The sequence below is a fragment of the Staurois parvus genome, unplaced genomic scaffold, assembly GCF_062004578.1.
Source record: "Staurois parvus isolate SC_StPar_1 unplaced genomic scaffold, SC_StPar_1.0 ptg000572l, whole genome shotgun sequence".
NCBI classification, from domain to species: domain Eukaryota; kingdom Metazoa; phylum Chordata; class Amphibia; order Anura; family Ranidae; genus Staurois; species Staurois parvus.
In genome coordinates, this window is record NW_028318368.1 from 5618272 (window position 1) to 5642507 (window position 24236).

General features: G+C 43.0%; 1 protein-coding gene across 14 annotated transcripts in view; it reads left to right on the top strand.

Moving 5' to 3' along the window:
- The window catches only part of CAMK2D (calcium/calmodulin dependent protein kinase II delta), a 319896-nt gene that overhangs the window by 84524 nt on the left and 211136 nt on the right, over nucleotides 1–24236 (top strand). For all 14 annotated transcript variants that reach the window (XM_089691803.1, XM_089691799.1, XM_089691802.1 and 11 more), the window contains exon 3: nucleotides 22640–22699. In XM_089691803.1, coding sequence (XP_089547929.1) covers nucleotides 22640–22699 — 60 coding nt within the window. The remainder of the gene's footprint in view (nucleotides 1–22639; nucleotides 22700–24236) is intronic.

The following is a 24236-nucleotide window of genomic DNA, read 5'->3' on the forward strand; positions in this document are numbered from 1 at the left end:
CTGTCACAGGCACCCATCAAAAGTGCCCACCCGTTCTGCATCCCTGCCCCATTCATATAAGTTATACTATCATTTCCCCGAACAAAAAGATCTCTATGAATGGAGGAGATGGACCTTTTATCATCTGACTGTCCTCCAATCATAGAATGCTTTTCATTGTGGGACCTGATAGTACAGCTTCTATTAAAGAATCGGAGAGGGGGGCGGAAATGGTGGCATACCTGGCATTTTTTACTAGTGCCTGTGACAGGTGGAGCTGCTTATCATAATCCCCCAAGCAACTGGAGATCACAGCTGTGGTGGTATCTGGGGGGAAAAGGAATGAATGTTTCAAGCAACGGAGTATCCAGCACAAAGGACACTCATCATTCATGGAACAGACAGCCAGACAATGAGCATTTTTAGAAAATGGTCAGCAATGGCAGCCTACATATTTTTTACTTGATTTGCCCTTTCAACGTAGTAATGAAACTCATGGATACATACTGTAGGTCATAGAAACAAGCATACATCAGACACAAAGGTGTTTTTTTTTAGTATCCCTTCTTCAATTAGTAGGGGGCTTGGAACATGATTAGTTTCAGAAAGAACTTTTACATGCCACCTGACAAGCCACATGCTGCTCTGACACTCTCCATTCTCTGGTTTTACATCTGCTTTTAGTCTTGTTATATGTATTTACAGTTCATAGATCCATTTTGGTCAGTGTTTGTTGGGTGTGCTGGAAGAATTCAATGAAGACATAAAGTGGTTGTAAACCTTTACATATACCCAGTGAATTGACTGGCCTCAGGTGATACACAGAGAGGAAACAAATCCTACTACATATGTTGTACCTGTCTATCTGCAGTCTTCTCTTCTCTACATCCGTTCAGAGTGCTGAAGTTATAAAACTTGTCTGAGAGTTCTGTAAAAAGGGGACAGAGAGCTGAAATGACACCCTACAGAGCTCAGTGAGGAGAGCTCTGGGAACTGATTGGAGGGAAGAGACATCCCCCGTTTTCACACAACTCATGTGAACAGGGCTGAGGCTATCAATCAGCTGAAGGCCCCTCCCCGTCACCATTTTTCTATTGGTGTCAGAAAAACTTGTCAGAAGTGATTCATGCTGATAGCAGATGAATGAAGCAGCAGACAGAAATGACACTCAGTGTTCCTAATTAAGACAAGAATACACTAAAGAGGTACAAGCTTTGTTCTTATTTCTTGTCTAAAGTTTACAACCACTTTAAGTAATCCCTCTTTAGTATCACAAAGCTGGACCAATCACATACCCAAATGCCCAAATAGGACAGTAACTGGATGGAGAAATAATAGCCACTGCTCTCTGCTCAGAGCGGACCCAAGATCTGAGTAATCAGCAGTCTTTGATTACTTCTTGATGTAGAGCTGGTGGGGGAAACCTGCAGCATCAGATTGATGCTGCAGACATCTACATAGGTAAGTTTAAAAATTTTATTTTCTATTCTCACACTTCTTTTAATAGCCCTGTAACCTATTTTTCATGAAATCTTTTCTTACTGTAGTTTTCTTCTTGTAATGTCCTCTTGAGCTCGCAACCCTCTCCTTTTTCCTCCTCACATCCATTTGTTTGGACTGAGCAGTGCATGTTAGTTGTGACAACCTGCACTGCTCTATGCACACTACACATCCCATGGTCTGTAGTCCATCTAAAAGAATGAACAAGAGTGGGTAGCTACGCTCCTACATACAGTGCAGTGTTAATTTCAACTACTAAATTATTTTTGGCATCATTTTCATCAGCAGCATATTTCCAGTGACGAAACCTAAACGAAAATAACTCCGAATTCTTGTCTATTGATGAAAACTTTGGCGAAAATCAATTCCAATTTTCGTCAATGAACGAAAAAAGAATGAAAATGGGAGGGAGGGCCGTTTTACTTATAAAGATGTTATAAAATGGCCAAATCTCTGTCTGTGTCGTTTGTTCAAACCTTATCGTGGTTGTAAAGGCTCAAGGCTTTTTACCTTCATGCATTCTATGCATGAAAGTAAAAAACCTGTGTGCAGCGCTCCTTTAAGCTCCCCCCCAATCCTTACCTGAGCCCCCTCCGATCCAGCGACGTTTTCAACAATTTCTGCTGTCTGGAGATTCTTCATCTTATTGGCTGATACAGCAGTCACTCACAGCCAGTGAGCCAATGAGGAGAGAGCAGGAGGTGAGGCTAAACCACGACTCTGTGAGCCTTATGGACACATAAAGCAGCCACTTGGGGACAAACACCGCTCCCAGGATGAGTGGCTTTCCTTGGAGGCACTGCGCAAGGGCGAGGAGCCAGGAGCACCAGCGGAGTAAATAATGAATTTGGAAATTCTAGGGAAATACATAAATACTGCATTAGGCTAGGTTCACATATGTGTGGGTGGTGCCGCTGCGGATCCGCACAAAAATTCGTTCAGCCATACCACCCGCGCAGAAGAATGCGGACCCACGGGCAGGTGCCATTAATTCTAATGGCAATCCGCCCGCACTGGGAAACACAACCATACTGGTAACCGAGGTGTCCCGGGGCATGGGAGTCCAGTCACATGAATGGGCTTTTGTGCCCCCACAAAACGCGGACCGCGGGAACACAGATATGTGAACCAGGGGTAACAATTTAAAGTGTTACTAAACCCAGGACCCTGCATTCACAATACGTGGTCTTCCACAGTACACATAACATGGAAATGCAAGTATTTTAGTAAACATAAACTGCTAAATACCTTTTCTCATCAGCAGTATATAGCAATCTTGTGACTTCTTTCAGTGTCCAGCAGAGCACTGGTTAAAGCTTGTAGGAGAAGTTTTCATTTGCCACTGACTGTCCTATGAGGCTGCATAACCGCTGAGCCTCTGTCTGCAGAGTGCTGATTGGTGCTGTGCTGATCACATGCACCCTCCCAAGAAAAAAAAAACTCTCTAGCAATACACACTAAACTGACCATGTGCAGTTTGCCCCCACGGCTCTGTACTATCAGCAGATGGATTGGGGACAGCATAAGAAGGGGAGGATCAGAGAAGACAGGATCACACAGCCTTTTTACACAATATGGAGGATTAACTCCTTAGATTCCACAGTGAGTCTGATTGCTCTTAATTAAAGTGTTACTAAACCCAGAACCCTGCATTTACTATATCTCCCACAGTGCACAGAACATGGAAATGCAATTATTTTAGTAAATATAAACTTCTAAATACCTTTTCTCATCAGCAGTTAGAGCAGTCTTGTGACTTCAGCAGAGCACTGGTTAAAGCTTGTAGGAGTTTTCTTTCTGCTCTAGGAGGATGCAAAACCCCTGATCTCTGTCTGGGCAGTGCTGATTGGCCCTGTGCTGATCACATGCACCCTCCCAAGAAAAAAAAAAACCCTCTCTAGCAATACACACTAAACTGAGCATGTGCAGAAGGGCTATGGGTTCAGTCTGTCTTATCAGGAGACAAGACATGGACATTTGAACAAGAGGACGGGCAGAGAAGTCCAGGTCAAACAGTCTTTTTACACAGGAATAACCCCTTAGGTTCCACAGTGAGTATAACAAGTATGCTTTACTGCATATACAGACTGATTTTACTGTTGTGGGTTTAGTAACACTAACTAAACCGATTAGATTTTAGTTGACTGAAATGATTTTAGTCGACTAAAATGTACTGGAGATTTTTGTCAAATAACAAACGACTAAAACTAGAACAATTCAGATGACTAAAATACGGCTAAAACTAAAATTACATTTGAGTCAAAACACTATGACTAAAACTAAATCGAAATTTGATGTCCAAATTAACACTGATACAGTGGGACCATGGTGAACGAACGTAGCCACCCACTAACAGGAAACTGGATCACAGCAAAGGGAATTTGGAGATTTGGAAGGGAGCTATAGAAAGTACTTTTGTGAATTAAGAATACATACTTGGAAAGAATATGTTTTTTAAAGCAGACTTCAGTGTCACTTTAGAAGAGATTGTCTAGCGTCCACTTACAGGATTGATCATAGTACTTCCCATATGAATCTTGACTATCCCTGTATTTGTTGAGTCTGTAACTGTTTTATAAGGTCATCATGTGGGATTTTCAGGATTTATTTTACAACTGCTGTCCATACTGCAAGGAAGTTACGAAGTTACGGTTGGAATACGCACTGCATCGAGCTTTGTTTCAACAGGCATCCTTTTTGAAGAGGAGGCTATTTGCTAGCAGGTGACACATGGACAGCGTGCTGGAACAGACGCTAGCCTGGAGTCTGGTGAAATGAGAATATTTATCCAGGCATCTTGCCATGTATGAAGGGGATTTGCAGCCAGCTACCTTATTAAAGCAGGTGGATAGATAGTAAACAGATGTCGGAGTTGGTTAGATCATTGTGTTAGGTTTCCAGGATGTCTCTGAAAAGTAAATAAGAAACATTTACTTAGCTCTGGGAACTCGGGGTTAAGGACCCTAACTCACTTCAGCAAATTTATGGTGTTACAATGACAAAGAGGCAGCAAGGCATGTGCAAGTAAGTACAGCAAACCAGCTTGTGGAGGTGCCTGTTGGTGCCAGAGAACATGCCATGCATCTCTTGTGGAGGTGCCTGTTGGTGCCAGAGAACATACCATGCATCTGTGGTCAGACAGGAGGATTAACATCTGCGGGGCGGTTCATCACTCTGCTTTCTTTAGTTTGATGACTTGGCATTGGCGTCTATTTGCTTATTTTTCATCCAGTAATTCTTGCTGTCCAGATCTTTTATTTGCAGTCTAAAATGCCCATGCACACCGCTATTGAAACCGCACAGTATATTCAATGTGATATTTCTACGTTTTATAATGTTCTTTGTATTCAGAGGCTTATATTGGAATCAGTATATCATTTCTGTGTCATTCAGTTTTTCCCAACCTATACCGAGTGTGTTCACATCTAATTTTGCTAGAATGGACTTATAAAATATGTGCATGTATTATAGCTTTCCTTGTAGAATTTAACTAAAATACATTAAACATGTACAGAATCTCAATATAAACTGCAGTCTTAGGGCGAGGTATTAAGTCAGAAGCTTCAGACGGAATGACAGAAGAATGTTTTTCATTAAATAGAATCAGATTAAAGAGACCCTGCTAAATGAAAATAGCTTGAGCTTTCCAAGTAAGTAAAGACAACTAGTGGAATGATTATGAAAAACTCATAGCAACCAATCAAATTTCAAGGTTAAGTTCAACTTTGTTAAAAATAAATAATAAATGCACATTTTTGCAGATAAAAAAAATTATTATTTATTATTTTTTTGCACCGAAGCCTGCAAACCATTGCACCCACAATCAGTGGATGGCAGGTGCAATGTCAGACTCGTGCAGACACTTCCTACAGCACTCTGCCCTTACCGCCATACAGGCTGAGCCTCAGGAAGTGTCTATGGACAGCGCCCTGATAGTCCATTGAAAACTACAAGCCCACCTGCCGCGATGACAGACAGTACTTGTAGTTCATCTATAAGTTGCTGTGAATGAATGATGCACACAGATTTATCAATTTTAAATGTGACAGTGGCTGCTGGGGAGAGGACCCCTGCCCGCTGTCACGGGGGTGGGGGGCTCAAGATGTGCAGGGGGCTGGTGCATAGCAGCATATTACATGGGGTTATAAGGGTTACAGAGAACACATCTATTTAGTCAACCAGTTACAAAGACACAATACAGCAATGAAAGTTGTCAGTGTTCTGGATTAACAAGTAACAAGGACAACAGAGTATGTGAAGTCCCGCTGGGATAGGTAAGGAAGTCATAGGAGATGAGCAGTTCAGATGTGTTTTCAATCTCATCTAGGATGAAGATAACAGCAATCTGAATAAATTAGAGTTCCTTCTACACACTTCCCAGCTTTGGTTTAGTAAAAGAAAGAGGGGAGGGGGGATGAGAAGGATGGAGGTATAAGGGGAAGGGTTCCCGGGGGTCTACTGGAAAATACAGTGTGAAGAGCAAAAAGGAGTCAAGGTCAAAAAGTAGTCATCAAGAGAGCAGCGAGAAGACGTCAGAATGTGGGGGAAGATAGTGGTCCACCTAGGCTGCCAGATGTTTGCATGGCTATATCTAATAAGATAGCTTCATATTTAGCATGGATCATAGCTTGCAGAACCCTACCTTTGATCTCCACCACGTTAAGTGTGGGGGATTTGCAGTCCTTTGCTATGATTTACTTTGTGGCCCTAGTCACCTGCAAGAGTAGCCTAAATTGGGTCAAGAACATGTCTGCTGGATGGTGATTCAAGAGGGATACAAGAGGGTTGTAGGTGGTAGAAGGAGATTTCAATGAGTGACTTTCAGATTTAGATATTCACTGCAGAGCCCAGGGTGGCATGCCTAACAGCTTTAGGGCTCGTTCACACTTGAGTGTTTTACCAACTCTTGCCAAACGCCCCTATAGGATTTGGCAAACATTGGTCCGGCGTTTGCGGAGCGTTTTTTGACGCTCGGCAAATGCTCCACAAATACCACATGCGTGGTTCAGCGGTGGTTGCTAGGCGTTTGCTGAGCGTTAAAAACACCCTACAAATGCCTATAATGAAGTTTGAATGGTGTTACCGCTCCGCAAACACCCCACAACCACGTCGCAACCACATCGCAAACGTCGGCCTGGGCGTTTGCGGAGCGGCACCATAGACTAGAACAGGAGGCTTCAACGCCTCCTGACTCGACCAGAGGCATCCGTTTTGCTGCGCCACGCTGCAACGCTAACGCTCCCGTTAGAACAGCACCATGTGCTGCAATGTGCAGAATTGTCCGAGGCATTTGGGAAGCGGTAAAAACACTTCCCAAACGCCTTTCTGCCGCCTGCACACAACGCTAGTGTGAACGTAGCCTTAGGGTACATGTACATGGTAGTATGAAAATGCTAGTACTAGGGATGTTGCTGGCAGCAAGATACCTGGGTAAAAAGTCCACTGTATGCATGCAATGTTTGAGCAAGGTTTACATGGGTTCAGAGTTGTAAGAGGACTTCTGTTGTCAGAATGCAGGTGGCTAACTAGCATCGTTTTTTTTTGATAGGATGTAAGCAGCTTCTGAAGGCAATCGCCTAGTGCTCTTCTGTTGTTTGAAAGCAGACGGCCCCAATAGACTACATGTCTGCAGTAGCACTGTTCACAAGTAAAAGTTATAAATGTTTACGCAGGACCTTAGATGCATTGTCTACGGATCTGAATCAAGTTAAAGTGGACCTAAACTCACAGAAATACTGAATGATGATGTGGTTAATACATAGCTGTCATCTTCTCACTGGGTACTTCAGGGTGCCATGTTTTCGGCCTCTTGATTGGTCTATCAGAGAATGATGTAATCTTGGGCCTGTGCACTTAGCATGTCTCTTCTGCAATAAGAGCTGCCTGCTTGCAGTATTTTAGTAATCAAGTGTAGTTCCACTTTTACTGATCTTTATACACCTGTGTGCATAGACCCATAGAATACACCACCACTGTGTTTAGATCAGTAAAAAAAAATGCTGAATGGATATGCTACATTTTGTGTGCCAGTGGGCATGAGCCCTAATGCAGGCCATACATGGGTCAAATTCCGGACTAATTTTCTTTAGAAAATTGGAAATTTGTGTGTTTTGTAACCCGATGAAGCCACCATTGATTTTGAAATTCAACCAACCAAGCCTTCAATTTTATTTAATGCTGCTACAGAAAAGAATTTTCGTGGCCAAGAATTTTCTTTCCAGGTCCCAGCTCATGGTCATTTCTTTTTCGTTTATATTTCCCTCACGATTCTTCCATCATTGATTCGAAATTCGTTCGTTTTTCAAAAAATTTCCAACATGCCCAATCAAATTCGATGGTTACACGAAAATTGCCCGTTTCTGTGACCCAATAATGGTGCAAAATTTGAACTACAATTCTTAGAAAAGATTTTCGAAATAAAATTCTTTCGGAATTCGACCCGTGTATGGCCAGCTTTAGAGTAACCATGCATAGCTTTTTGAAAAAGCAAACAAACAAAAAAAATAAACATAGCCTCCCACCCAGTACAGTAAACTGCACCTTGCCCAAAGATCTTTAATTGCCTTCTCTAAAGACTGCATCCTCGTGTGCTGTCCACTGCCCAGCTGGTGAAAACCTAGTGCTATGTACCGTGCTGTCCCATGTACTTGAATACAGTGTGGCAGGGGTGGGCAACTGTGGCCGTCCAGCTGTTGGTGAACTACAAGTCCCATCATGCCTCTGCCTTTGGGAGTCATGCTTGTAACTGTCAGTTTTGCAATGTCTCATGGGACTTGTAGTTCTACAACAGCTGGAGGGCCACAGTTGCCCACCCCTGCAATATGGGTATGTCCTATACAAATCTAGGAGAAGTGCTGTAAGTGTGCAGTTGTGGGCAGCCCGGTAAGTACATTTTTTCCTGCCATGCTGCAGACAGCACAGGAGACAATAACCAGTACTTAAGGTAAGTCAGGTCCTGTAGGCCGAGGATGTAATATATATACTGTATTGAAGGGGCTAGGCAAGAGGAGCTGTTGGAATTTTTTTAAAGTTTTAAAAACTTTTTAATTGGAGAATTTATGCTTTAAAATCACTGCAATAGTAGTTACTGCGATTAGAGATAATAAAGTCCTCATGCACACTGGACGTTTTTACAGCGGCTGTTTTTGGCTTTTGACGTGTTTTTCTACAGCCAGTAAAACCCCCCAGCATGTTATCTTATGTGTCCATGCACACATAGACTGTAATCAACGTTTTATGGCTGGTAAAAAAAACCCATGACTAGTGGATTTCTAGAGGAGTTTTTTAGCTGTAAAAATGCTCTAACGCTGAAAAACACAGCACAATGCGGTAAAATGCCACAAACTGGCATTTTTGGACCTTTTTTGACCCCCAAAAAAATGCTAAAAACCTCAAATGCGGGAAAACACCACTAAGTGCTAATGCAAAAATGCTAAAAAAAAGCTGAAAAACTCATTACACAGCTAATGTTACCAGCGTTGTCAAAACGTCCAGTGTGCATGGATCCTAACTAGTGTCAATGAGTGACGGACTCTAAAGTGGTAGTAAGCCCTGGTTCACATATTATGCGGCCATGCGGGTCACATTTTGCGCGGCACGAGAGCCCATTCATTTGAATGGACTTCCGTGCCCCGTGACACACAGGGAAGAAGTGCCTGCACTTCTTCTTCCCAGTACAGTTGTGTTTTCCAGTGCCGGCGATGTGCCATTAGAATTAATGGCACCCGCCCAGGGGTCCGCATTTCTCTGTGCATGTAGTGTGGCTGCACCCGCACAGATGTGACCCTAGCCTAAAGCAAGCCAAAGATTAATCTGTTTTATTTCCCTCCACCACAGGTGGAAGGAAAGAAAATCACTCGATTCCCTCATCAGCACAATCAGTGTTGATGGGGGAATTCCTCCTGCAGTGCTCTTGTGTTCTGCTGCCAGGGAGCTTTCCTGGCTGGCAGAATGCAATGATTACTGCAAGTGGCTATAGCTGCTATAGCTGTGGGCAGTAATCGCATGCTAAAAATCCGACGTGCTGGTTGTACCAAAGTCTATTGATGGATCAACTTTGGTACAATCCGCCTGCCCATAGATGGCTCGAGTCTCAATTGGTCCAACAGTCAAGATTAGATCACCTATGGCCAGCTTAACGCTAACTATTCTTAAAAACGTTCCCCCCTCCTCCTCCTACTTATGCTACATACACTGTATAAAAAAGATCTGTGTACTTACCTTCGTTTAATCCAATCCAGTCACGTAATTTAGCAGTAATGCTTCCCCTATGTAAGAGAGCACTCACCAATGGCTGTGAATTCCGGGAGCTGTGTCATCACCCATAGGCTCCCATGGCACAGCCATTGTCTGTGGTTTCCTCTCCCCTGCAGTAGCAGCTCGCTGACTCAGGTAATTTGGAACAGCTGGATCACGTGACACGCGAGCAGGCATGAGTGTCCCCACAGCAAGCAGGTTGCTCCTGGGGGCACTAGGTAAGGGGATGGGGACCCAAGAGGAGGAGGATCAGGGCTCTGTGCAAAACTAGCAGGAAAGTATGACATATTTATTATTATTTTAGTGACAAAAAATGACCTTTAGAACCACTTTAAGTACACAGATCATTTTTATAGAAGTTATGCACAATAGATAGGAGTAGGGGGAAGGAAGGTTTTTAAGAATAGCGAGGAGTAGGGCTCTTCTTCCACTGTAAATATGAGTCTGTGTTTTTATATTCACAGTGTGCCACAACAATATCCAATGTTAATATTTTTCCGTGTATGGCCTGCATTACCATGATATTGCTAAATATTGTATGTCAGTGCGCTTACGTATTTTATATATAGGGGCAGCACAGTGGCAAAATGGTTAGCACTTCCACCTGGCAGTACTAGGGTCGTTGGTTCGAATCCCAGCCACGGCACCACCTGCCTGGAGTTTGCGTGTTCTCCCTGTGCCTGCGTGGGTTTCCTCTGGGTACTCCAGTTTCCTCCCACACTCCAAAGACATGCTGGTAGGTTAATTGGCTCCTGTCTAAATTGGGCCTAGTATGTGTATGTATGAATGTGAGTTAGGGACTTTAGATTGTATGCTCCTTGATGGTTAGGGACTGATGTGAATGTACAATATATATATTGACAGCGCTATTTAAGTACCTGAAATAAATAAAAATAATATAAATATATAGCAAAGTCTACTTAATGGTATTGTACAGAAACCTGCAAAGTGCGGAAACAAAGTCCCTCACAATCTTGGTACCTCATTCAAAATACCAGTCCTCTTAATGAGATAGCATTTGCACAGACATCAATATATGTCAAGCGAAAAATGTGTTTTCTTTTCTATACCTCCTATGCTATCTATTCTCAGCACTACACTCTCACTTTTCATTACTCAAAGGCAATTGTTCTGAATCATTTCAAGTATGATTTCCTTTTCTAGTGTTTACTAGTAGTCTCCAGCATGCTCTCAGTGTCACTTCATGTTCCAGGTGTGAAATATCAGAACCTGTGCACGCTGGAAGTAGAAATATTATTAAGTCATTTCCTTCTGTAATCCCAGTGGCCTATCTCTAGTGCTGAAATTTCATTATTTGCCGGGAATTCCTATTACTGTGTTGTTCCCTAAAGCTACGAGGATTTTTCTGATCCCACTAAAATGAAATATTTTGCAGCAGGTGTAGTTTAATGGTATGGCAAGATCAAAGTGCTATATGGCATTTTGAAACGGTACACACATTGTTTTTATTGTTTTTGCATTGCTGCTGCCATTGCTGGGTAATCGGTTTTGGAAAATTTAGTAGATAGTGGACGATCTGTAAAAATATTTAACTGTTCAGCAGGGAGCTCTGTAGATTTGCAACCCCCTGGACATTGCGTCATGTAAATATTGCAGACAGTTACATATTGTTGATAGGCTCACAAATAATTGACTATTCTGGTTTAATAATCTGGACACTGACCAGCCTGATGTAGGTGGGTTCTTTACTAAAACCACAACAGTAAACTCATTCTTTATATACAGTAAAGTTATACTTTCTGTGAAGCGTGAGGGGTTATGTGTTCTCTGATCCTCCCATTCGTCTACTGTCGTCGATCCTCCCATTCGTCTACAAGCCTTCTGCTTATAGTACAGAGCTCTAAGAGTCACTCTGCACATGCTCAGTTTAGTGTGTATGGCTAGAGGGTTTTTTTTCTTTGGGAGAGTGCATGTGATCAGTACAGCGCCAATCAGCACTGTCCAGACAGAGGTCAGGAGTCCTGCGGTCTCATAGAGGACAGTCAGAGCAGAATGAAAACTCCTCCTACAAGCTTTAACCAGTACTCAGTTGGACACTGATAGAAGTCACAAGACTGCTGTATACTGATGATGAGAAAAATTATTTAGCAGTTTATATTTAACTAATAAAATAATTGCATTTCCATGTTGTGTTTTCTATGGGAGACTGGATATAGTGAATGCAGGGTCCTGGGTTTAGTAACACTTTAAATTATTTGGTGACAGATACCTTACCAAGTGGAAATAAAGGAAAAAGGGTTTTTACCTTCATGCGTTCTATGCATGAAAATAAAAAACATTTCTGTGTGCTTCTCCTCCCACAGCCCCCCCCCCCCAATACTCACATGAGCCCCCTCTTGATCCAGTGATGTGCATGGGAGCCACAGCTGTCCCGGGTCTCTCTCTCCTCATTGGCTGAGACACAGCAGAAGGAGCCATTGGCAATCACAGCCAGTGAGCCAATGAGGAGAGAGCTGGGGTGGGGCCAAGCCACGACTCTTTGTGTCCGCATAGAGCGGGGCTCGGGAGCTAGCACGCACCAGTGCTCCCATAACAAGCAGCTTGCTATTGAGGGCACTGGAGGAGTGCCGGAGGGGGACCGGGCTGCTGTGTGTAAAACCATTACACAGAGCAGGTAAGTATAACATGTTTGTTATTTAAAAACAAAAAGACCCTTTAACATCACTTTAAACCCAAAAGCAAACATTTATTTTATTGCAGCTGCATTCATTTTCTTTTTTAGGCTTTCTTTTATTTTCATCTGGTGATCCAGCCAGTAAGTCTGTTTTTCAAGAGAACAAGCTCTTCAGCAGAATCTATCAATTACGAAGATGAGACCAACCAGAGACCCGAAACAGCCGAGGCTGTTGTTCACATCGCTGGATCTCGATGGGGCTCAGGTACGTATTGGGAGGCTGGGGACACTGCTGCTTTGTGTGTCCATTCACACACGGAGCTGCGGCTTGGCCCTGAACCCACTCTCTCCTCATTGTCTGACTGGCTGTGATTGACAGCCAATGACTCCCACTTACTGTCTCAGCCAATGAGGAGGCAGAGACCCTGAACAGCCGAAACTGTTGTTCACATCGCTGGATCTCGATGAGGCTCAGATAAGTATTAGGGAGGCTGGGGGCACTGGTGCACACATGTTTTTTACCTTTATGTATAGAATGCATGAAGGAAAAAACTTTGAGCCTTTACAATCACTTTAATATAGCGTTTTCAGTTTATGGTGCTCAGGTACAGTTTAGTATCTCTTTAAAGCGGAGTTCCACCCAAAAGTGGAAGTTATCTGCCACCTCCCCTCTCCGCTGCCATATTTTGCACCTTTTGGGGGGGGAAGGGGGAGAAGATACCTAGCTCCTACTTTCGGCCCAGTTCGCGGCGGCAAACTCGGTTGACCCCCCGCAGCCCTCTGGGACACTTCCAAGGTCCCAGAGGACTGCGGCCCATTCACAAAGTGCAGCACACTTCACGCATGCACAGTAGGGGACCAACTGTGAAGCCGCAAAGCTTTTCCTTAATCAAGATGGTGGCGCCAGTATCCAACAGCCGATTGAAGAATTGAAGGACACTGCTGGATGCCTGGACAGGTAGGTGCCCTAATATTAAAAGACAGCAGCTACAGTATTTTCTTTTTTTTGGGGGGGGGGGGGGCGGAACTCCGTTTTAATAATATGCAAAGGCAGCTGAGGGGATTTCTTTCCTACACATTTGCAGGATTTTTTTCAGAGACAGTCACCTTGCAGTTGCATGTTTCTTAGGGCCACTCTGTGCCTATTCTCACATCCTTTGAGTCTCTGCAATCTCCTTTCCTTGGACAACATGGGGAAATTGTGTACATGGGCTGAATGCATTCACTTTCCCACATAAAAGAAAGAGTAGTAATAAATCACAGCAAAAATTACTCTTTGCTTTGCTTAAAATTAGATTCCCTAAAGGGATTGAAAACCACCGCAGAAAATATGCCAGTCCTTGTCTGCTTGTATATCTGTTCTCATCAAGATTGAATTGGTAGAAATGAAATGACAGATGGGCATGCATCAAAGTGTACGCAGATTCTATAGTGACTCATAATGGCCTATGGTCAGAAGTTCAGTGCAGTTGTGTGGAAGAGTCTGATCTGTGGCAATCTGTCATAGTTTTATTTTTAACACGTCACACAACAGATGGCGATTAGAACAATTCATTCATAACATTTCATTCACAAAAGGGATTACCGCCTCTTCCAATGCTTGCTTGCAGTCTTTAGCAAAATCCGACCAATGTTTGTTTTTGTTAAAAGCGGAAGCATTTGCCATGTTGACCTTAATGAACCTCTTGAGTTCTACATTAAATACCAGTAAGTGTTTATCCGTTCATTGAAGAGTTGAATTAGAGGAGAAAGAGAAAAGAATGCTTAGGAATAGGGATTCCTATATCCAGGGACACTGCACACTGAAATTGGGAGAGCGGGACACAGATTTCTGGATATAATTGCCAAGCCAGTGATAGGAGGGAGAGTTCTTTCTAAGGACATGACACCAGAGTGATATGTCATATTGTAATATTACTACTGCAACTCCCTCCTCACCGGCCTACCCCAGTGCAGGCTCTCCCCGCTTCAGACCATCCTGAACTCAGCGGCTAGGCTCATCCACCTCACCAACCGCTCCACCTCTGCCACCCCCCTCTGCCTCTCCCTCCACTGGCTCCCTATCGCCCAATACATCAAATTCAAACTACTCACTCTGACCTACAAAGCCATTCACAAGACTGCCCCTAACTACCTCACCAACCTGATTCCCAGGTATCATCGCTCTTCACAGGACCTCCTTCTATCTTGCCCCCTGGTCTCCTCCTCCCACGCACGTCTGCAAGACTTCTCCAGGTCCTCCCCCATCCTCTGGAACTCACTACCCCAATCCATCAGACTGTCACCTTCCCTCCTCACCTTCAGGCGCTCCCTGAAAACCCACCTCTTCAGGGAAGCCTACCCCACCCTCACCTAACTGCCATTCTCCTTCATTCCTCCTACCACTCCATCCCCCACAGCCACTTCCTCCTGTACCACTATCCCCTCCCTCCTAGATTGTAAGCTCGAAAGAGTAAGGCCCTCTAACCCCTCGTGTGCTGTTTGTAGTTGCTGTACTGTTTCATGTATTGTTCCCCCCTCTATTGTACAGCGCTGAGCAAACCCTTTGGCGCTATATAAACTCGATGTAATGTAATGTAATGTATAGCAGACTATTTCACAATTGTATCCTATATATGGGGAAGTCACATCTTGATCAACCAGCTCTTCTTCTTATATCATTTTGAATAATAATTGTGATAGTAACCAGTAACATGAATTTAAACAAAGGCAGGAGTTAACTAAAATAATCTACAGAGCCCAAAATGTCCACCCACCTTTGCATAAAAGAATAATATTAATGCCAGCAAGAAATTGTTAACAAAATAACAGGCAATTTTGCAGGCAATAAAGTGTTACTAAACCCACAACAGTAAAATCAGTCTGTATATGCAGTAAAGCGTGCTTGTTATACTCACTATGGAACCTAGGGGGTTAATCCTCTGCACTGTGTAAAAAAGGCTGTTAGATCCTGACTTCTCTGATCCTCCCCTTTTTCCAGTGTCCTCTTCCAGTGTATTACTAGAGAGGTTTTTTTTTTGGGAGATTGTCTGGACAGTGCTGATTGGCCCTGTGCTGATCACATGCAAAGGGTCAGGGGTTCTGCATTCTCCTACAGCAAAATAAAAACTCCTCCTACAAGCTTTAACCAGCGCTCAGCTGGGCGCTGATAGTCACAAGACTGCTCTAACTGTTGATGAGAAAAGGTATTTAGCCGTTTATATTTACTAAAATAATTGCATTTCCATGTTCTTTGTACTGGTTTGGTTTAGTAACACTTTAAAGCAAAGCCATAGAACTACAATCTTTGCACGTCAATTATAACCTAATTTTATATAATCAGAACCAGATGCTAAGATTTGTTTTCCTACCAGTTTTCTAGTTTTGCTTATATGCCCATATAGAAGTATATACTTCATAACCTTATTCTTCCGTTTAAAGTGATTGTAAACCCATAATTGTTTTTATAATAAACATGCCACACTTACCTGCTCTGTGCAATAGTTATGCACAGAACAGCCCTGATCCTCCTCTTCCCCTGCCAGCGCTCTTGGCTCCTCCCCCCTGCCGAGTGCCCCCATAGCAAGCTGCTTGCTATAGGGGTACTTGTGCGGGCTCTCTTCTGAGCTGGCTCTGCCCCACCCTTCACTCCCTCCTCTCTGGCTGTGATTGACGGCCCATGAGGAGGGAGTGTAGCCCGGAGAGCCGCTGTTCTTGTGCACAGCCTTGGATTGAGATCAGCCTCAGTTAAGTATAATCCATTCAAAGAGCTTTGAAAGCTGATTAAAGGGAAGAGACACACCCCCACCCTCCACACAGCTCACTGATACAGAGCTGAGGCTGTCAGTCTGCTGGAGGTCCCTCCCATTTCACCATTTTTCTCTTGGTGTCAGGAATAATTGTCAAAAGCGATTCATGCTAATAGCAGAAGAATGGGGTGGCATAGAGAAATGACACTCTTGAAGTATTTCTAAACCCAGAACCCTGCATTCACTACATCTGATATCCCACAGTACACAGAACATGAAAATGCAATTATTTTAGTAAGTATAAACTGCTAAATACCTTTTCTCATCAGCAGTATATAGCAGTCTTGTGACTTCTATCAGTGTCCAGGTGAGCACTGGTTAATCTTGTAAGAGGAGTTTTCATTCTGCTCTGACTGTCCTGTGAGACTGCATAACCCCTGACCCTCTGTCTGGACAGTGTTGATTGGCCCTGTGCCGATTACATGCACCCTCCCAAAGAAAAAAAAAACGCTAGCCATACACACTAAACTGAGCATGTACTAGAGCTCTGTACTATCAGCAGATTGATTGTGAACAGCAGAAGAAGGGGAGGATCAGAGAACACAGGATCCAACAGCCTTTTTGTGGAGGATTAACCCTTAGGTACCACAGTGAGTATAACAAGCATGCTTTACTGCATATACAGACTGACCTTACTATTGTGGGTTTATTAACACTTTAATTGAGACACACTATAGAGGGATTTGTTTTGTTCATATTACATGTCTGAGGTTTACAACCATTTTAAGCAAAAACTGGATGTACATGATCAGATCTATAGTTCTACCAATTCTTTGGGCTTGCTGTATTGCCTGTATAGCATACCAACATAATATTATTCTAAAATACACTGCTCAAAAAAAATTAGGAACACTTTTTAATCAGAGTATAGTATCAAGTCAATGAAACTGGGATATTGATCTTGTCAATTAAGTAGCAGAGGGGGTTGTTAATCAGTTTCAGCTGCTTTGGTGTTAATGAAATTAACAACAGGTACACTAGATGGGCAACAATGAGACAACCCCCAAAACAGGAATGGTATTACAGGTGGAGGCCACAGACATTTGTCGCTACTCATCTTCTCTGACTGTATTTCACTATTTTTGCATTTGGCTAGGGTCATTGTCACTACATGAGGCGATACCTGGACCCTACAGAGGTTGCACAGGCAGTCCAACTCCTCCAGGATGGCACATCAGTCTGTGCCATTGGCTGGATTTCTGTGTTGTCAGCACAGTCTCAAGAGCATGGAGGAGATTCCAGGAGACAGGCAGTTACTCTAGGAGAGCTGGACAGAGCCGTAGAAGGTCCTTAACCCATCAGTAGAACTGATCCTTTGTGCAAGGAGGAACAGGATGCGCACTGCCAGAGCCCTACAAAATGACCTCTAGCAGGCCACTGGTGTGAATGTGTCTGACCAAACAATCAGAAACAGATTTCAGGAGGGTGGCCTGAGGGCCCGACTTCCTTTGCGGGCCCTGTGCTCACTGCCAGTGTCCTGCACCATTGAGCTTGATTGTCATTTGCTATTGAACACCCAAATTGGCAGGTCCGCCACTGGCGCCCTGTGCTTTTCACAGATGAGAGCAGGGTCACCCTGACCACATGTGACAGACATAAAAGAGTCTGGAGAAGCCGTGGAGAAAGTTATGCTGCCTGTAACATCGTTCAGCATAACCGTTTTGGTGGTGGGTCAGTGATGGTCTAGGAAGCATATCCATGGAGGGACGCACAGAGCCATTAGGTATCAGGATGAAGTCCTTAGACTCATTGTCAGACCCTATGCTGGTGCAGTGTGTCCTAGGTTCCTCCTGGTGTACAACAATGACTGGCCTCATGTGACAAGAGTATGCAGGCAGTTCCTGGAGGATGAAAGAATTGATACCAATGAATGGCCCCCACGCTCGCCTGACCTAAATCCAGTACAGCACCTCTGGGATATCCTGTTTCAGTCCATCCAATGACTCCAGTTTGCACCTCAGTGGTGCCCTGGTCCAGATCTGGGAGGAAATACCCTAGGACACCATCCATCATCTCATTAGGAGCATGCCCCGACATTGTCAGGCATGCATACAAGCACGTGGGTGCATACAAACTACTGAGTACCATTTTGAGTTGCTGCAATGAAATTTCTGCAAAATGGACTAGCCTGCTGGATCATTTTTCACTTTGATTTTTTGGGGTGTCTTTGAATTTAGTCCTCTGTAGGTTGATCATTTTCATTTCCATCAAACGATGGGGCATCCTTACGTTCCTAACACTTTACCCAGTCCATATCAGTATAGATATCCAGCATGAGATTTTTCCTCATTGAGATTAGATGTGTTTTCAAAGTGTTTCTTTCATTTTTTGAACAGTGTCTACATGTGGATCTGTTCCAAAAAAAACTACAATACAAAGCAGGACCATTTTGTCTACTTCTCACAGGCCAGACCCTACAATTTAGCAGTACAGCCATAGCCTTCTCAGAGGGTTGTATAGGGAGACCAAGAAAGCCTTGATTTGAGCTCCAACCTTAGCAATATCCCCCTCCCCTTGCTGATTCTAGTAGCCAACCTTTTGGAATATTGACTAATGTAGCAGGTCATAGCAGTATCCTTTGGACACATTGGTAGAGTGGGCACAAAGTTGTATAACATCACCATGGCTTTCGCTATAGTTTTCGGCATTGTTTTTCTTCAGTGCACTATTTCATCTTCAGCTCAATCTAACTATTCATAGTAGTTCCAACCAGCCTCTTCTCCCTCAAAAAAAGGACAAATAATCACAAGGCCCTTTCTTATGCTCTTAATAAAATTTACCTCAAACCATTGTAGTTTCATGTTAAAGCCTTTCATGTAAAACGGTGAAATTAAAATTAATAGTTTGAAGAAGTTGTATAGGGCTTTATATTAACCACGACATCAAATTTTAAATTTGTGTCCTGTTGTGTTTTACATTATTGCTAGATGGTTGAGAATAAGTAGCAATTTTAAGATTATGGTAGCTGTACAAGTTGCATACCTAGGGCAGCAAAAGAAGAAACTTGCAGACTCGTGTCAGGCTTCTATTGTTGGCTTTGTTTCCTTGTGAAAGCAAAGGCTTTTATTTGCAGCTAGATTTTTGGTTGTCTTGTACAGTGATTATTTTATCCTTTAGAAATAATGACTGTATATTATGCTATTAAATTTGCTTACCTTGTGGCCCGAGTTTAAGCTGTTATAGAACGTTTTGGTGGTTTACCATTATATGCAGTTTAGCTTGTCTTGACCAACCCAATTTTTTTTTTAGTGGGATACATTGTAAAGTTACAATGGAGAAAAGCTCCTTTTTGGTTTATAAAGAAAACTTAAACTAAAGAATACACTTCATCACCCACTGACATGAAAATTACTGAAATTAACTTATTTGTCACTTTACGATTCCTTCTCAAACAACCATCATCCAGGTTTTATGTGAACTTATTAAACATAGACTGGGCTAGCTTTGGCTTCCTGTATGCAGATGGTATAATATATAGATATGTACTATATATATATATATATATATATATATATATATATATATATATTCAGACTATAAAATGTTGTAGTTTTAGCTGCTTGTGAAAATTGAGAATTATATGACTGTAACTGAAGGCATTTTGTTTGCCAAAGGCCTGGAGAGTGGTACAAGAACTGATGTCTGCAGGCAACAGACAAATTTATGGAGGTTCCTTGATGGTTTGGTGCTGCATTTCTGCGCATGGAATTGGGGATTTGGTCAGAGGTAATGGTCTCCTTAATTCTGAAAAGTGCGGACATTTATCCATCATGCATTACCATCAGGTATGTGTCTGAGTCCCAAATTGATTCTTCAGCAGAACAGCCGCAAACATACAGCCAGTCATAAAGAACTATATTTAGCAAAAATAAGAACAAGTAGTCCTAGGTGAGTATGGTTCCTACAGAGCCCTGATCCCAACATAACTTGGTCTGTCTGGGATTACATGAGTTGACAGAAGCAACTGAGATAGCCTAAAACTGACCATAGACAATACAGTTTTCTTTCCTGCAACCACAGGTTACAGGAAAGAAAATCACTCGATTTTCCCATGAACACAGTCAGTGTAGATGTGAAAATGGAAAGGGCAATAAAACAGCACCTCTAAGTGTAGACTTTTAAGTAACTTTAATATCAAAAGAGGTAGGCAACTGAAATGTATATTAAGATAGCCGGCTCATTAATAAAAGTCATTGACCGGACCGCCATTCCACAGGGAATAGACGATGCAGGAACCAAGGTGCATGGCTGGAGGGGACAGAGGAAGCTGGTGATGGAGCTGATGGAGAAAGGAGTGTGCCTGTCCGTTGCAGTCTTCGTGCATGCTCAGAAACGCGTCAGTTCCTCCTGGTGAGGTAATGATTCTAGACGTTGTGGTTCAAGGCTGCTTTCCAGTGAGCACTTCAGACCAGCAGAAGTCCCAGCCAGCTTCCTCCATCCACGCCAGCTATACACCATGGATCCTGCAGTGTCTATCCCCTGTGGATAGATAGACTATTACAGCGACTGTTATGGGTAATTTTACTATTTACTGTTCTGTCTAAAATTGTTTGCCTTATTACTCTTTTATGGAAGTCTCAGTATTGTTATGGGCCCATGTCAGTGGTAGCTTTTCTATCAGTGGTACTTTTGTGTGTATGAAATGCCAGGGCCCCAGATAGATAAGAGTATTGTTATCTATCTTCTCCTAAACCAAGTGGAGTATTTATATGTCCTAAGTTCTAATTTTATTGCATTATTTTTTAAAGTATATGTGAACCCTTACCTTACCCTTACCTTGTAAAACAACTCACTCAATTTAAAACAGAAATGAAAGGCAAAACATATATAATGATGAATACCTATTGATTTTCTTTTTTATAACTGATCACATAATCTCTGCATAAGGGGCTTGGAGAGGTGGCCCAGGAGAAATAGCAGTACATTGATCTTCCTAGTGAATGGCAGTGCAGGGGGAAAGGGGCATGTCAGCACAGGTCTAATCATGGGAACACAGGCAGGCTGTTCTTCCAGCACAGCCATAAAACTGATCACTGTGAATGGATGTGCTCTCATGCCTAGCGTGGTAAGTTTGAAATAAGAGACAAGGCGGACTGGCATATAACCAGGTATTTCACACAAAGGAAGCAATACAAAGAGAACAGGATACATTTTAAACACAAGTACATGGTGCAACATACACGTATCAGGATTATGAAATGATGGGTTAACATTCTTTAACTGAGGAAATTTCACAATGGTCAAAACTCAAAGTAGTATATGCTATAGGTGAGCAAATCTTTACAAAATTATTGTTTTAAATTAGATAATATGCTTGTCCTACCCCCAAAGATACCAGCCTGGCATACCAGATTATCAAGAAAACCAGGAGCGCAGGGAGAGAGCACATGGAGACAGATTGCACGGAACCCAACATGCGGGCGTTTATTGGGGTACAGAAAATAGATCCGTTAGTCCACAGATCCACACCAGACACAGCAACACAGTAAAGGTTTCTGGAAGGCAATATGGAACAACAGGGGGCTGGTAGTCTACAGGGTTCAGAAAGACGGGCGTGGTGGTTTCGTGGGACTTTGGGTTCCTGGGCAGAATTGGGCTCAGTCTTTTGGGCAGCACGGGGTTAGTCCACTTACTGGATGCGGGGAGCCAGGCATGGAGGGTTTAAGTCTGCACAGACAACACAGGGTTAATCCACACAGGCAGCTCCAGGCAGGGAAGGGTTAAGTCTGTCTGGCTCACGGGCAACAAAGAGTTAAGTCCAGGCAGGGAATGTGTCCAGCCCACAGGCTCACAGGAAACGAGGTTAAGTCCAGGCAGGGAAGGTATCCAGCCTGCAGGCTCACAGGGAACAAGAGGTTAAGTCCAGGCAGGGAAGGTATCCAGCCCGCAGGCTCACAGCAAGCCTGGAGGATGGGGGCGGAAGGACCAGCTCCATGACACAGATATATGGATTATCATGACCAAAGGAAAAAAGGCAGCAAGCATGCAGGCCTGTTGCTCTCATGATATGTGAGCCTGTGTGCCCTTTATTGTCATTTAAAAGTTAAAAAAAGGGAAGCCTGCTCCTCCAGGTCTATGATGTGCCAAAGAGTATGTTACCAACAATGCTAGGCTGGTGTTTGGAGAGTGGGACCTTATTTTGTTGAAAGCTATATGGACAGCTATGCAGAAGACCCAATGTCTATTGTATACATCCTCTGTTCAGCCAACAACTTCTCACCGGGCTCCTTAGACTATTTTTTTAATCAAAGGATGTCAGGAGAGAGGTGGCTGACTGGGGCACCCATATAGTGAATTTTGGTTGGTTTTTCAGGTACTGTCCGAAATTCATTGTGTGTACCCAAAAAAGCCTTCCAGTTAGGTCCCACCGATCAGGTGATGTTTGTAGCTTGCTCTGTACACTTCTGTTTTCTTTCTTTAAGTGACAGTTAATGGAAAAAAATGATTTCTGCTCTTAAAGTGTTTATTTTTTCATTGACAGATCACCAGAAACTGGAGCGTGAAGCAAGAATCTGTCGTCTTCTGAAGCATCCTAATATTGGTAAATAAGATTCAGTCTTGTAAACACTTCATTTAATTTGTAATTGTCACTAAGGTGGTCATACATTCACTTCTACCAATTTCAGGTGTAATCTGTGCCGTGTTAGCTAATAAACTTGGCTATCTTTAAACTCTCATTCTCTCTGTCATATCCTCCTTGTGGCCAAGGCTCAAAACTGTAATATTTTAAATGTGCTTCAAATATGTTTTACAGTAGTCAAATCCTACTTCCCTTCTTGCAGTATTCCCTTTTTAATACAGCCCAGGGTTTTATTGGCCTTTACATCAATGGTTGCTGTTATTAAGTGTTCTTGCATGGCAAGACAACTTACTGTTACCTCATATATATATTCTTATTATTATAGCCAAATTTACCACCCTAACTCCTCCCACAGTTTTTACACTACATAGACAGTAATATACCGAAACGTGCCGATTGTTCCCGGTTGGTGTGCTATTACTTTGTGGAACGTTTCACTGAATGGTTCACAAAATATCAGCGTTTTTGTGGTGAAATTGGTCCCATAGGAATGAATGGCGGAATGTTCAAAACTAGAGTGGGAGCTGACAAAAGCTAGAGTGTGAGCTGAAAAATCAGGACATGATTTCTAAACTGCCATCACTCCCTCATTTTCAAGCCCACCTACACAAATCTTATATCAAAACGTTCAGCTATCCCTGATGCCACTACAAATGTCCACGGCTAAGCCATAGTCCTGATAGTTTTCACAATATGACCATTTGTTTACAACTCACGCCGCCCATTGACATTCATTGAAACTCCACTCTAGCCACCTCAAATTTGAAGGGCAAATTCTAAACTGCAACTGTGCCTTCATTTTTAATATTTGAGAGACATACTATGCATCACAATGTAGGTCTGTGTCTTGTGATTCTCACAATATAAAGCTCTTCGCTGTAGGATTTATAATTTTTAAACTATAACCGTTTGAAGATGGCAGCCGCCAGTGAAGTAAGCAAGTTGGAGCAGTTTGTTTTTAACCGCTCTTTTCTGCCCTTGGTGTAGAGTGAGTTGCCATAGGAACCCAGGTGTGTGAGCAGGCAGCAGAGTGACAAGCTCTTGCACCCAGTTACTCCACCCACTCCAGTTGTAGACTACTGGTGGAGGCAAGAACACTTCACACAATTTCCAAAGAAATTTTAGCTTTTCTAGTTTAATCTGATCTGCCTTCTTATTAAGTTGTAGCCCTGGGTCCTGCAGCCCGGTGGCTTGGTAAGGTTTTGAGTGGGATAGGTCCTAGGTCCACATCTTATCTGGTAGCTAGATTTCAATAATTTGTTGACTGTCCAGAGTCCTTTTTATATGTGAGCTGACCTATGATAGGGGATCTCCCACTCTCTGAGCCTGCTTCTGACAAAACACTATGTGTGTATTAACTGCGTGACTTCCTGCAGGTGCACCGGTTTCCTCCCAAAAATGACATGCTGGTAAGTTAATTGGCTCCTGAGTTGGCCCTAGTATGTATGAATGTGAGTTAGGGACCTTAGATTGTACACCCCTTGAGGGTTAGGGACTG